Raw genomic sequence first — 13,045 nt, forward strand, 5'->3', positions numbered from 1 at the left:
GCAACAAACATTGAATATATACCATCTACAAGGCACTGAGATTGAAATGACAGAATCTTAAAAAAGATTTATTTCAGAGAGAGAGCACATGTGCGAGTGTGGGGGAGGGGGGCAGGCAGAAGGAGAGGGGATGCAACAGACTGTGCTGAGTGGGGAGCCTGATGTGGGGCTCTATCCCCGACCCGGAGATCACCACCTGAGCCAAAACCAAGAGTCAGATGCTTAACCGACTGAACTACCCAGGTGCTCCAGAAATGTTGTAATCTTTGTACAATCTTAGCTTTGTCTCAAACATTATCCAATGTAATGTACATGTATAATGAGCTATATTCTGAAGTACAGTGTAGTAACTGTTAGAAGAATAAAAGTGCTATGGGAACACAGAATTTAGGTAGCACTAGTTAATTTTCACTGGGAGAATTTAAAGGAGGTATGTTTGAAATTATCCTTAATAGAAATGTAGGATTTCAGCAAAGAAAAAATAGGCTGAGTGTTGATAGTGCAGAAAGGACATGTCAGGTTGAAGGGACATTTTATCTCATCTATGCTAAAGTAAGATAAGGAGGAAAGGGAGTTCAGGTTTATTATTTGTTGTTTGGGTTTGGTATCTTGTCTAGTGAGTGTGAAAGAGGACTTTCCAGGGTGGGTAGATGACGAGGAGAGAATAAATGTATGAGGAAGTAAGTCTCAGAAGGCAAATAGGGATTATATGGAGGACTTATCCCTTTTTTGAGTAAGGCATGGTTATTAATTTTCTCTTTCCATTTAATGTTGCTAGAAACTTAGTGACTTCAAATGACAGTGGATTTGTTACCTTACAGTTTCTGTTGACTAAGAGTCTGGGTATAGGTTAGCTCAATTCTCAGCTCAGGATATCACCAGGTTGAAATTAAAGAGTTGTCCAGGGGTGCGATCTTACCTGAGGCTCATTGTCTTCCAAGTTCATGATTGTTGTCAGAATTCATTTCCTTGTGGTTGTATGACTATGGTCCTGTGTTCTTGCTGTCAGATGGGGACCATTCTCAGTTGCTAGGGGCCACCCTCAGGTCCTTAACAGTTAACCCCATCCTCTTATAGCATAGCAGCTTATTTCTTCATTGGAGAATTTCTCTCATACTTCAAATCTCTTATTTTAGGAAGGGCCCTACCCCCTTTCAGGGCTGACCTGATCAGGCTTGGCACACCCAGAAGAGTCTCTCATTTGATTAATCCATCTTTAACTATTTTGGGATCTTAATTATACCTGCAAATTTTAAATCTTTGTCATATAACAACCTAGTCAGGAGAGTCCATCATATTCACAGTCCTGCCCACACTTAAGGGGAGGGCTTTATATAGAGTATGTATACCAGGGAGTGGGAATTGTGATGGCCGTCTTAGAATTCTGACAGTGATACAGAATGAATCTGACCTTCCTGGTTGTTCCTTAATTGAATGAGTGATAGGGGAGTTTGAAAAACTTTGAATACAGAAATCTGTTCTCTCTGTCCTCTCTCCTTCCCCTCAACCAGTAGTGAATCATGATTGCAAGCACAGTGATTAGGTGAGTTTCTAGAAGATCTAATAGTTCTTGAATAGATGGGGCTGAACTCTGACACATTATTTGCTCTTTTCCATCAGCAGCTTTTCTCTCCCCTTCCCGGGTGCCTTCTCCCCCTCACTCTCTCTATTCCTCTCCCCTTTCTCCCTTCTTTCACCCCCTCTCTCCCTCCCCCACATATATTTCCGTAGTCACATTATTCATTTGCCATCATAATGATCAGAAACAAAAAGAAAATCTACTAGAGCAGTAAAATGTATAGGTAACTGTAACTATTTAATCCTGATCCCTCGACTTCCTCAGTTTTGTCTTGGAAAACAGTTAATAATTTTTGGGAGTTGGTGACTTTAAAATGAGCACTTGCTTGTTTTGTTTCAGTTTGTCTTATGTATTACTTGCTTCCTTTACCACTTCTCATTTCTCAGAAGCAACCTGTTGAACTCAGTGTGAGTACATACTTGAATTTGTAGCACATAAAGATTTTAATTCTCCAGTCTGAATTTCACATGAAATTACTTTCTAATCAGTTGCCATATAATTGAATATTTTATAAGGGTTTAAAACAATAAAATTTTCACTTGTTTTATTTTACATATATGTATATGTATATAAAGACTAATATTTAATACAACAAAAGTAAATTCATTATTTCAACTTAGAAATTATTATAGAAACAATGTTTCTATATTATATTACTATGAAAATTAGATAGCCCTACTAATTTTACTAAGCTCTGTTTACAATTAATTGATGTGATGATTATAGAATTAGTTATTTGAGATATGTGAGTAATTTCAAGACAATGTGATTTGCAATGCATTTTAGATGTTCTTTAATAGGGATGAGAAACTTAGATGAATAATTAGGTAGTGAGTTAGGATTAGTATAAAATAGCAGTTTCAAGTTGGCTTTCTTTGTTAATTCTTTTCATTACAATTTTATTTTCCTCTTGTGTGGAATAAGAATGATCATGGTGTCTACATTTCATAGTATTGTTGTAAGAGTAAAATAAAATGAAGCATGTTGCATTTTTAATAGGGTGCCTGGCACGTAAGTGCTTAATAAATATAAACTATTGTAATGATTATATTGAAGGAAGATGGGGAAGGTGGCAGTGCCAAGTGACTTCAAGCAGGTAGATAATTAAGAAATGTGAATATTCAAACTTAACTATAAGACTTTAAATCACTGGCACAATTTGACTTGAGTTGTTTGATTCATCCATCCACATTTTAGTCAGTCTTTTAATTATGGTCTGCCAGTGACTTGATGTGGCAATTAAAGGACTTTATATTTTGAAAGTTTTCCAGATTTCTACATTTCTTAGTGACTTATGCAAAGATTTTAAAGTTAGTATATTAAAATTTAGGCTTCTTCTACATATTTGGTGGCTGTGGTTACTTAATTAAGTTGTTAAAGTCTTTTAAGCCTCATACTGATGAGTTTAATTGATGGTGTCTTTTGTACGATTTATTTATTAGTTCAGTAAGTGTATTTTCAGCTTTTGTGTCAATTACATTGACATTGGAAATCATTTTTTTTTTCAAGATTTTATTTATTTGAGAGAGAGTACATGCGTGCCCAAGAGAGCACAAGCAGGGTGATGGGCAGAGGAACAGACTGTCCACTGAGCAGGGAGCCTGATGGCTCGATCCTGGGATTCCAGATCATGATCTGAGCCTAAGGCAAAAGCTTAACCGACTGAGCCACCCAGGTGGCCCTGGAAATCATATTTTTAAGATGATTTCTGGACTCCTGAAAAACCTGAGCTTTGTAATATATTGAAAGCTAATGAGACAGCCACTTGAGAATTGTTATGATAAAATCTCCACTTAGAAAACTTACAAAGTTTCCAAAATGGGTTTGAAGCAGTGTATTGTTAGTAATTAATCCATAAGGCCTTTTTTAGTGGTCTTATGTTTTTCAGTGTTTTAGAACACCAGATTTTATTATTATAGCATTATTTTGTTGAAAAGGGTGGTAGTGGAAAAAATTGATCAGGAAAATAAAGTGATCTTTTCTTGAAAAGATAAACATTTTGCCTTATGGCCTTCAAATAATCATACTGATATTTTTATAATAATATCATTTAAAAATGCATTTACTCACCTTATCCTGGTAGGTGGGAATTGGAAACCTGTTTTGCCTGATCAGCTTTTCTTTTGCAAGAGGTGAGTTTATGTAGTTGTATTGCTTTAGGAGTTACTTCACATATAGGTTACCTGATGGTGGCCTAAAGAGGAACCTCTGAGCTTAAGGATAATTGAAAGGACTATAACTCATTTATTCCTAAAGGATATCTTTACTGGGTTCCCACTGTGTGTTCTGTCATGGATGGAGGGGTTGGGCAGGAGAACTGTAGGGAATAGAGGGACATTGAGTCAGTAAACTGAATTTACTGACACCAAAAATTTCCAGTGAAATTTTCTAAGGTCAAAGTCTTGTCTGCTCTCTCTCTATAAAGTACTAGAATCCAGTGAAATGGTGTTAATGTCTAGTTAGAAAATAAATTCTCAATTTGATAGTAAATATAGATAACTATATGAGATTTCAGAAAAGTATGTTAGCAAGCAGTGAACTTAAAAAGGACAGTGATAACTGCTGAGATTGAGCCTCTTTTTGGTTCTTCCTCTGAGATGCTGCTCCTTTCCTGCTTTTTATTTTCCTGTAACATTCAAGTTTTTATTGAAACTTGTTGAGTGCCAAGTGCTAAAGATAGTGAACAGAATAGAAAGTGTCTGTCTTAGAGAACTTCAGTCAGTTGAACAAAGAATACTGATAAGTAATTGGATCTTTACAAGATGGTGTGTAGTAACTTCTGCAATAAGGAAGTATTATAGAAATGCTTTGGGAGTATCTCAAGTGGCTACTTAATTCCTACTGGAGTGATGAAGGAATACTTCCTGGAAGAGGAAGTGTCAACTTACAGTTAAAGAATGGGTAAGAACTAATAGAAGTGTGGGTATTTCAAGCAGAGGAAGTAGCAGAAGCAAAGACAGAAGCAAGATAAGCAGACTGGAGAGCTGGAACCAGGGGGAGTTGTGTATGGCTAGACCATAGTTTAGCAGGGCAGGAGAGCGTAGGAGAGGGTAGGAGATAAAGTAGATGACACTTGTGGCCTGGTTAAGGAGTTTGGGCTCTGTCCTTATATAATATGTATGAACTATTTAAAGCTTCTAACTAGGGATATGCAGTGATCAGATTTGCATTTGAGAATGTCGCAGTTTGGAGAAGAACAAGACTTGGGGCAAGGAGGCCAAAGGATTAAGCCAGGTGACAGATGATGGTGATTTCCTATTAGTGCTTAGTGGAGAAGATGGTGAGAAGTGGTTTTGAGAGATTTAGAAACAATACTCAAGAGCACCTAGTTTTTCTTGCCTCTGTATTTTTTTTTCTTCTCCCCTGCTTTTTTTACTCTCCCTCATCTATCTCTGTTCTGTGGTGTTTCTTGCTTCTGATTGTCAGTACGTTGACCTCTATTTCCTCATTCCTTCCTCATATAATGTATCTTACCCTGCTCATGGATTTTTTTAAAATGAATTTTATTGAAAATAAAATTTACATGGAATAAAAGGTAAACAATTTGAGGTACATTTCATTGACTTTTTTTTTTCCCCCCCTCAAATTTTTATTTAAATTCTAGTTAGTCAACACAGTGCAATATTGGTTTCAGGAGTAGAATTCAGTAATTGATCATGTACATACAACACTCAGTGCTCATCACAACAAGTGCTCATTAATACCCATCCCCCATCCCCCACCCACAGTTCCCTGAAAAATATCTAACCCTATGTAGCCACCACAGAGGGCATATAGAATCTTTCCTTTGCTCCAAAAGGTTTCTCTGTGCCTCTGTATGCTTGGTGTCTGGCTTCTTTCTTTTGGCATATTTCTGAAATTCATCCCTATTTTTATGAGTACTATTAAGACAATTTCTTTTGTATTGGCAGGATAATAGTTCATTTTATGGGTATACAACAATTTATCTGTTCAACTGTTAATGTGTCCATTAATTTTTCAAGTGTCTTTCCTACTGAACAACCCTCTGTGTTTCTTTCTAGCTGAAACATAGTATTAACACTTTTTTGGAAGGGAGCATTAAAATGCTTTATTAAATTACTGTACTTATTAAATAATTTTATATTCCTACTTCTGAGTTTTTAAAAAAAGTGGCCAAATCAGTCAAAAGGAGAACACTTTTACAATGAACTATCATGAATTAGTAACCCTTGACGTGCTTTGATATACCTATTTCTCATTTATATTTTATGTTCAGCTGTTAACATGAGTTTGGGCAAAGAGGTCTTTATGATACAGGTTATCATCCTAAGTGAATTTGTGTGCTTTTTTATCTCTTATTTTCTACATAAAGTGGCAATAAAGATCTTTAGCAAGTAAATGTCCAATAGGATAAAGCAACTTTTGAAGCCAGGGTTTAAGGTGCAGTTTTTCTTTTAAAGTCTTCTTTTCCAGTTGTAATTTCTTTTTTTTTTAAAGATTTTATTTATTTATTTGAGAGAGAGAGAATGAGAGAGAGAGAGAGCACATGAGAGGGGGGAGAGTCAGAGGGAGAAGCAGACTCCCTGCTGAGCAGGGAGCCCGATGCGGGACTCGATCCCGGGACTCCAGGATCATGACGTGAGCCGAAGGCAGTCGCTTAACCAACTGAGCCATCCAGGCGCCCTCCATGTGTAATTTCTATTAGTAGTCAATAAATGGCTAATTTGCACAGTTAAAACAGAGCCAACAAGCAGTGTTGAAGCTAAGAAAAAAAAAACCCTAAAGTTTACGGTGTTGGATTGTGATTCAGGAATTAAACCATAACTAACTTAATAACAAGCAGATTGAATGACGACTTACCTCCCAGTGTTATTTTGACATTACATAATGACTTTTATATAATAGCACCTTTTATTTTAAACAGGTCCTTAGAGGCACTATTGATATGATAGGCCTGTATATACAGATGTCAGTTTTATGGCTCCAAAGATCTACTCTGCATTTGTAAACATATTTCAGTTATATTTTGGCAGTAAAGAGAGCAGAAAGATAATGCTTCCATTAAAGTGATCAACTATGCATGTAGGAATTGGGTAGGAAGATGTGTGAAAAGGCTTTTAGATGAAATCCATTTTGATATATAAATTGCCTCTGCTGCATATATAACATTGTCTCATAATGCTTTGGGGTAATTCAGCAAATAATAGCACTGGAAATGGTGTTTGTACATACTGATCTTAAAGAAGGAAGTGTATAAATTGCTTTCTGATAAGTCCTTCTGCTGCTCAGCTGTTGTATTGCATGAACCCACTCTTTTTTTCCCCAGACTTTTTTTTCTTTCTTAAACAGTTGATGAAAACTTAACTTTTACTATTTCAGCACTGTTTTATTTTCCATTCTTAAAATAGTTAATACAAGTAAAAACAAAAATTCATTTATGCTCTCCTGCTACTTGAAACAATGTCTTCATGCTTTAGAGCATTAGTATTTCAGTAGTAACATTGAATAAAAGTTTACCATATGAGAACCTTATTTTTCAAATACTTTTGGTATGATCTTACCTGAGCACATTTTAAATTTTATATCATAGTGAATTCTATTTTAAATCACACATTTTTCTGTAATGAATACTTTTGTTTTTAGGAATTGCATGTGGGAATTTAAAAAAAGCAATACTCTCCACTTGATACATTATTTTTTTTTTAGTTAACATACTTCTAAATGCTTTTATATCTCAGAAATGCGTGGGTTTTGTTTATTTCCTGTGCCTGTCAATTCTGATTACCTTCTTTTCTCTTGTTCTTCTGACTTTTCATCTGCATTCCACAGATTTCTTCTTCTGATGCTCCTCTTCAGCCTTTGGTATCCTCTCCTTCTCTACAAGCTGCTGTTGAGAAAAACAAATTGGAGGTATGGTAGTGTTCTAGCCAGCAACATAATGTAGAGTTCAATGGTAAATGAACTTCTCTTAAAACGTGCCATAATTTGGGAATGGTGTAATTGTTGTTTATATTTGAATGGTCTCCAGTATTAAATATATTAAATACAGCAATTTAAAAAATATTTTCCTATGTTGCAAGTAGGAAAAGGGCTTTGATCTGTTTAGTTTCAGAAGATGGATTTATTGGTACTATAGATATATCTCAACATTTAAGAAGCAATTTTCTGTTGTTTTCTTTACTACTTTATACTTACAGGAATTGTTTTATAGTTGCTATTGAATTCTTTGATCTATTAGAAAAGTCTTTGAAAAGTCTTTAGAAGATTCTGTTGTTACAAGTATTTGAAGAAAATTAATGTCAAGCAGTGATAGTAATCATACAGATACAGTAATGTGTATAATAAAGATTTATGAATACAGAATCATCAGTGATAGTCATTAGAATGTGTTTGTGTAGGGGTGGTTAGAGTGAATGACAGTGATTCCTAATGGAGGAAAACAGATTACAGAGGTTTCTAATGCAATACAGTGTGTGCTGTGCTTGACATTCACTCATTGTGCTGCTACTTAATATAGAAGGCATGCTTTTGATACATCTTAATTTTTTTTTTTTTTTGAGAGCGCACTCATGAGTGGAGGGTGGGAGAGGGGCAGAATGAGAGAGAGAGAATCCCAAGTAGAACCCAATAGAGTGCTTGATCTCGTGTCCCTGACTGCTCATGACCTGAGCAGAAATCAAGAGTGGGATACTTAACCGACTGAGCCACCCAGATACCCCACTATATCTTAAATTCTTAAATATTAGCTATAAGGATTAGGATATATTCTAAGTAGAGAAAGCATCTTGTGAAAACAAACAAACAAACCTGTGAGCAAAGTAGATTGTTTGGGTATTTGCAAGTAGATGGCATGACTAGAACATGCATAGGATAGGGAGAGAAGTGAGAGAACAGCCTACTTCTGAGCCTTCTGAAGGATTTTGGTCTTTACCCTGAAGGCCCTGGTACTTTAATGATGAGTTTTTAAGGGTAGGAAGGGTAATGGGATCTGATTTTCTTGTCATCACATGGCTTTCTATCTCTGGAGAATAAATTATTTGCTGATGGGTGTGGAAAAAGCTTGAGAACCTGTTGCTTTAATCTGGGTCATGAATAACATGGGAGCAGTTGCTAAAATGGAGGCAGAGAGAATAAAAAGGAGAATGCAGTTTTAAGAGATTTTGAGAAGACTGAATCTGTGGGATTTAGTAATCAATGGATTGTGACAGTGGTTTGGGAAGCCTTGATGACTTCCAGTTTCTGGCTTGAGCATCTCAGTACCTGATGGTGCTATCCAGGGAGAAAAGGATACAAGCTGATGGTGAGGAACAGGTTTGAGGAGAACAAAGGAAGGTGGGGGTGATGAATTAAAAGTTGGATATGACTGTGGGACATCCAGGTATCTAGTAGGTGGTTGGATATACAAGTGTATAGCCCAGAGGACAGATCCAGGCTAGGGGCAATGGGGGTGGAGTTAGAGAGAGAGGGATTGTGAGAAGGATTGAGATTACAAGGCAGCCCAGGGAAAGTGTGTTGAGTGATAAGAGGAGAGTCATGAGAATGGAAAGCTGGGTACAATGAACTTAAGAGTTGGTAGAGCAAAGGGTGTTCATGAGGAGTCTGTAGGAGACAGTTTTGGAGCATGAAGTACATGGTTGGAATGTTGTAGGTATCTTAGGTCAACACACAGGCCCAGGAAAGAAGCACTCTAGGAGTGTGGATGTTACCACGAGAAAGTGGAAGAATGTCAGAGGCAAATTTTTCCTTTTCAAAATTGCTTTCATGTGAGAAAAAGGTTGGAAACCCTTAACACACTTTTGTACCTTAACCCACTTCCTGCCTGCAAGTCTTAGAAGTGGACATTTGTGATTCAAGACGGTGGCATAGGAAGACCAGAGCTCCCCTTCTCCCATGGACAAACCAAATTTACAGCTACCCATAGAACAGTTTTCTCTACAAAAGGTGTGAAAACTAGCTGAACAGCTCCTTCACAACAAAGGACAAAAAGGCCACATTGAGATGGGTGAGCAGAGTCGTGGGCTCACCAAAAACCCATCCCTGGTGCTGTAATCCACCAGCGGGAGTGATCTCACAAATATGGAGCATATCTCTGAGGAGTGAGCCACATCATGCACCCCAACTTTTGGGACCTGCCCTGGAGAGATGAGCCCCCAAAACATCTGTCTTTGGAAATCAGTGGGTTTCATGTCAAGGATACCCAAAAAGTTGTAGGAAAGTAAGATTCTACTCTTAAAGGGCACATGAACAGTGACTCACCTGTCCTGGAATCTAGTACAAAAGGAGCAAGTTGAAAAGCCCATAGACTATATGTGAAGGAGATTAATTGCCTAAGTTTAAAGTGCCTGCCAGAGAGACAGGGGTCAGTTGGATCTCTCTCAGAAGACAGGTGCTAGGAGGCACCATTTTTGCAGTACTTCTACCTTGCTAGTGTTGCTTGCCTTGCTTCTCTGCACTCCCATAGTCCCACACTGCCAAACTGGATGGGTTGACTCTTCATGGGCTGGTGCTCCCCTCTGACCCTGCTAAAGCCAGGAAATGCATATATTTCACATAGGGCTTGTATGTCTGGCTCTGGTGGATAGTGAGCCTTACATTTCTGGGCCTCATGGGACTGAAACAGTTGGAGTCGGTTGTGGCAAGCTGCTACCCCCAGGGCACTACACAGACAGCTGACTGAAACAAACTCTCAGTCTTCCTATGGCCATTCCTTCAGTACTAGGAGAGATCACTATTTTGCCTAATACACAGAAACAAACAGAGAATTAGGCAAAATGAGGAAACAGAAATATGTTCCAAATGAAAGAATAAGATAAAATTCTAGAGGAAAAAACCTTAATGGAGATAAGTAATTTACCTGACAAAGAATTCAAAGTAATAGTTGTAAAGATGCTCATTGATCTTGGGAGAAGAATGGATGAAGACAGTTTCAACAAAGAGAAAATATAAGAAAATACCAAATGGAAGTCACAGAGCTGAAGAATACAATAACCGAACTAGAAAAATATGCTAGAGAGAATCAACGACAGACAAGATGAAGCAGAAGAACAGATCAGTGACCTGGCAGACAGGGCCGTAGAACTAACCCAAACAGCAGCAGAAAGGGAAAAAAAAAAAAGGTTTTTTAAACGAAGATAACTTAAGGGACCTATGGGACAACATCAGTAACATTCACAGCTGAATGACAGTCACATTATAGGAGCTGCAGAAGGGAAGAGCAGAAGGGACAAAAACTTATTTGAAGAAATAATGGCTGAAAAGTTTCCTAACCTGGGGAGGGAAACAGCCATACAGATCCAGGAAGCCCAGGGAGTTCCAAATAAAAGGTGAACCCAAAGAGATCCATGCCAACACACATTATAATTAAAATGTTAAAAGCTAAAGATAGACTCATGGGAAGATGGTGGAGTAGGAAGATCCTGAGCTTACCTCCCTTGGATATACCAAGGCTGGAAATACATACAAAGCAACTCTGAGAAAGACCTGAAGACTAGCAGAACAGCTCTTACACAACTAAAGATATTTTAAAAAGTGATGTCAAGAGGGATAGGAGGGGCAGAGACATGGTCAGATTGGGAAATGAACCCCCAGCACAATAATGCACAAGTGAGAGGGATATCAAGGTACAGAGGCCCTCCCTGAGAAGTGAGGGGGGTTCAAGCCCCATATTGGGCACCCCCTGCCCTGGGGGTATCCACACTGGGATTTTTAATGGGCCTCTGAACAGTTTCACTCGCTTGGAGACCCAGAACAGAGGTAGCAGTTTGAAAAGTGCCTGGAACATGCATGAAGGAGATTGGCTAATATTAGGGCATGTGCCAGAGGGGCAGGGATCTGTAGGAAGTTTCTCCTGGAACAGAGTACTGGAGGGCACCATTTTTTTGCCCTCCTTTAGCTGACCTGATACTGGCAGATGCCTGTTGTGACATTCTCCCATCAACCTCAGTAGCAACCATTCACTCCATTTCATGTTCCTCTGCAGACTGGCCTACCCCTGTAGGCACCCTTCCAAATGGCTCCTACCCCACCACAACCTGGCAGACAGCCTCTGTCTGGACCAGTTCCCCTCCCAAAGCAGCTTCTACCCACCTCCCCCACCCAGTGGGAAGCCTTGGCTGGGACAGGCACTACTCCAAAGTGACTTGTGCCCCATGAAATGGGGGCCAGCCCTGCCTACTAGCATGCCTGCAACAGTTGTGGCTAGGCCTTGCAGCCAGCCACCCTGGAGGCTAACTGCTCCCACCAGCATGTCTGCAGCAGCCACAGCCAGGCCTCTTCACCAGCTGGGCTGAGGCCGGCTCCATCCCTGCAGTGTGCCCACAGTTATAACAGCCAGGCATTGGAGCCAGCCCCACCCACCAGCATGCCCCCAGCACTCATGGCCCAGTCACAGCAGGAGGGCGCATGCAGCCCACACAGAGGACACCCCTGAACTACCTGTTTCTAGTGACTGGGGAGCTTGTCTTTCTGGGTCCCACAAGATACTTTCTTCATAAGGCCACTACCTTCAAGACAGGGAGATGTAGCTGACCTACCCAATGTATAAAAACAGACAGACGGACAAACCGAGGAGACAGAGGAATATGTTCTGAGTGAAAGAATAAGACAACATTTCAGAAAAGAAGTAAATGAAAAGGAATTAATCTACCTGATACAGAGTTCAAATAGTCATAAAGATGATCACTAAACTGGAGAGAAAAATGGATGAACTCACTGAGAAATTTCATTAAAAAGATAGAAATATAAAAAAGAATCAGAGTAGGGGCACCTGGGTGGCTCAGTCAGTTAGGCGTCTGCCTTTAGCTCAGGTCATGATCCCAGGGTCCTGGGATTAAGCCCTGCATCAGGCTCCCTGCTCTGTGGGGAGCCTGCTCTCCCTGTCCCCCTGCTTGTGTGCTCTCTCTCTCTCTCATTCCCCCCCCGTCAAATAAATAAATAAATCTTAAAAAAAGAATCAGAGCTGAAGAATACTATAATTGAAATGAAAAATATACTCAGGAATCAATAGCAGATTAGAGGAGGCAGAAGAACAGCAGTGAGCTGCAGGCCAGGGTAGTGGAAATCAAGCTGAATGGCAAGAAGAAAAAAAATTGAAAACATGAAAATGGGTGAAGGGACCTCTGGGACAATATCAAGCATACTAAAATCAAAGTAGAAGAGAAGAGGCAGAAAACTTATTTGAAGAAATAATAACTGAAAACTTAACCAAATCTGGGAAGCAAACAGACATCCAGGTCAATGGAGCACAGAGGGCCCCAAACAAGATGTGAACCCGAGAGGTTCACACCAAAACACATAGTAATTAAAATGGAAATGTTTAAGTTAAAGGGAGGCTCTTCAAACCAGCAAGAGAAAAGCAACTAGTTATATACTAGGGAATACTCATAAGACTGTCAGCTGATTTCTCAGCAGAAAGTTTGTAGGCCACAAGGGAGTGGCATATGTTCAAAGTGTGAAAGGAAAAAACTTAAAGGCAACAGTACCCTACCCAACTACGTTACTATTCAG

The 13,045-nt window shown here is 39.1% G+C and overlaps 1 protein-coding gene across 4 annotated transcripts in view; it reads left to right on the forward strand.

The window, feature by feature from the left end:
- Positions 1-13,045, forward strand: part of SMAP1 (small ArfGAP 1) — a 163,614-nt gene that overhangs the window by 68,520 nt on the left and 82,049 nt on the right. For 3 of the 4 annotated variants that reach the window (XM_025890564.2, XM_073905179.1, XM_073905180.1), the window contains one exon: positions 7,370-7,450. The exons of the other annotated variant lie outside the window; for it this stretch is intronic. In XM_025890564.2, coding sequence (XP_025746349.1) covers positions 7,370-7,450 — 81 coding nt within the window. The remainder of the gene's footprint in view (positions 1-7,369; positions 7,451-13,045) is intronic. 4 annotated transcript variants of the gene reach the window in all.

The sequence above is a fragment of the Callorhinus ursinus genome, unplaced genomic scaffold (assembly GCF_003265705.2).
Source record: "Callorhinus ursinus isolate GAN/ISIS: 27379988/994484 unplaced genomic scaffold, GSC_fseal_2.0 scaffold22, whole genome shotgun sequence".
NCBI lineage: Eukaryota > Metazoa > Chordata > Mammalia > Carnivora > Otariidae > Callorhinus > Callorhinus ursinus.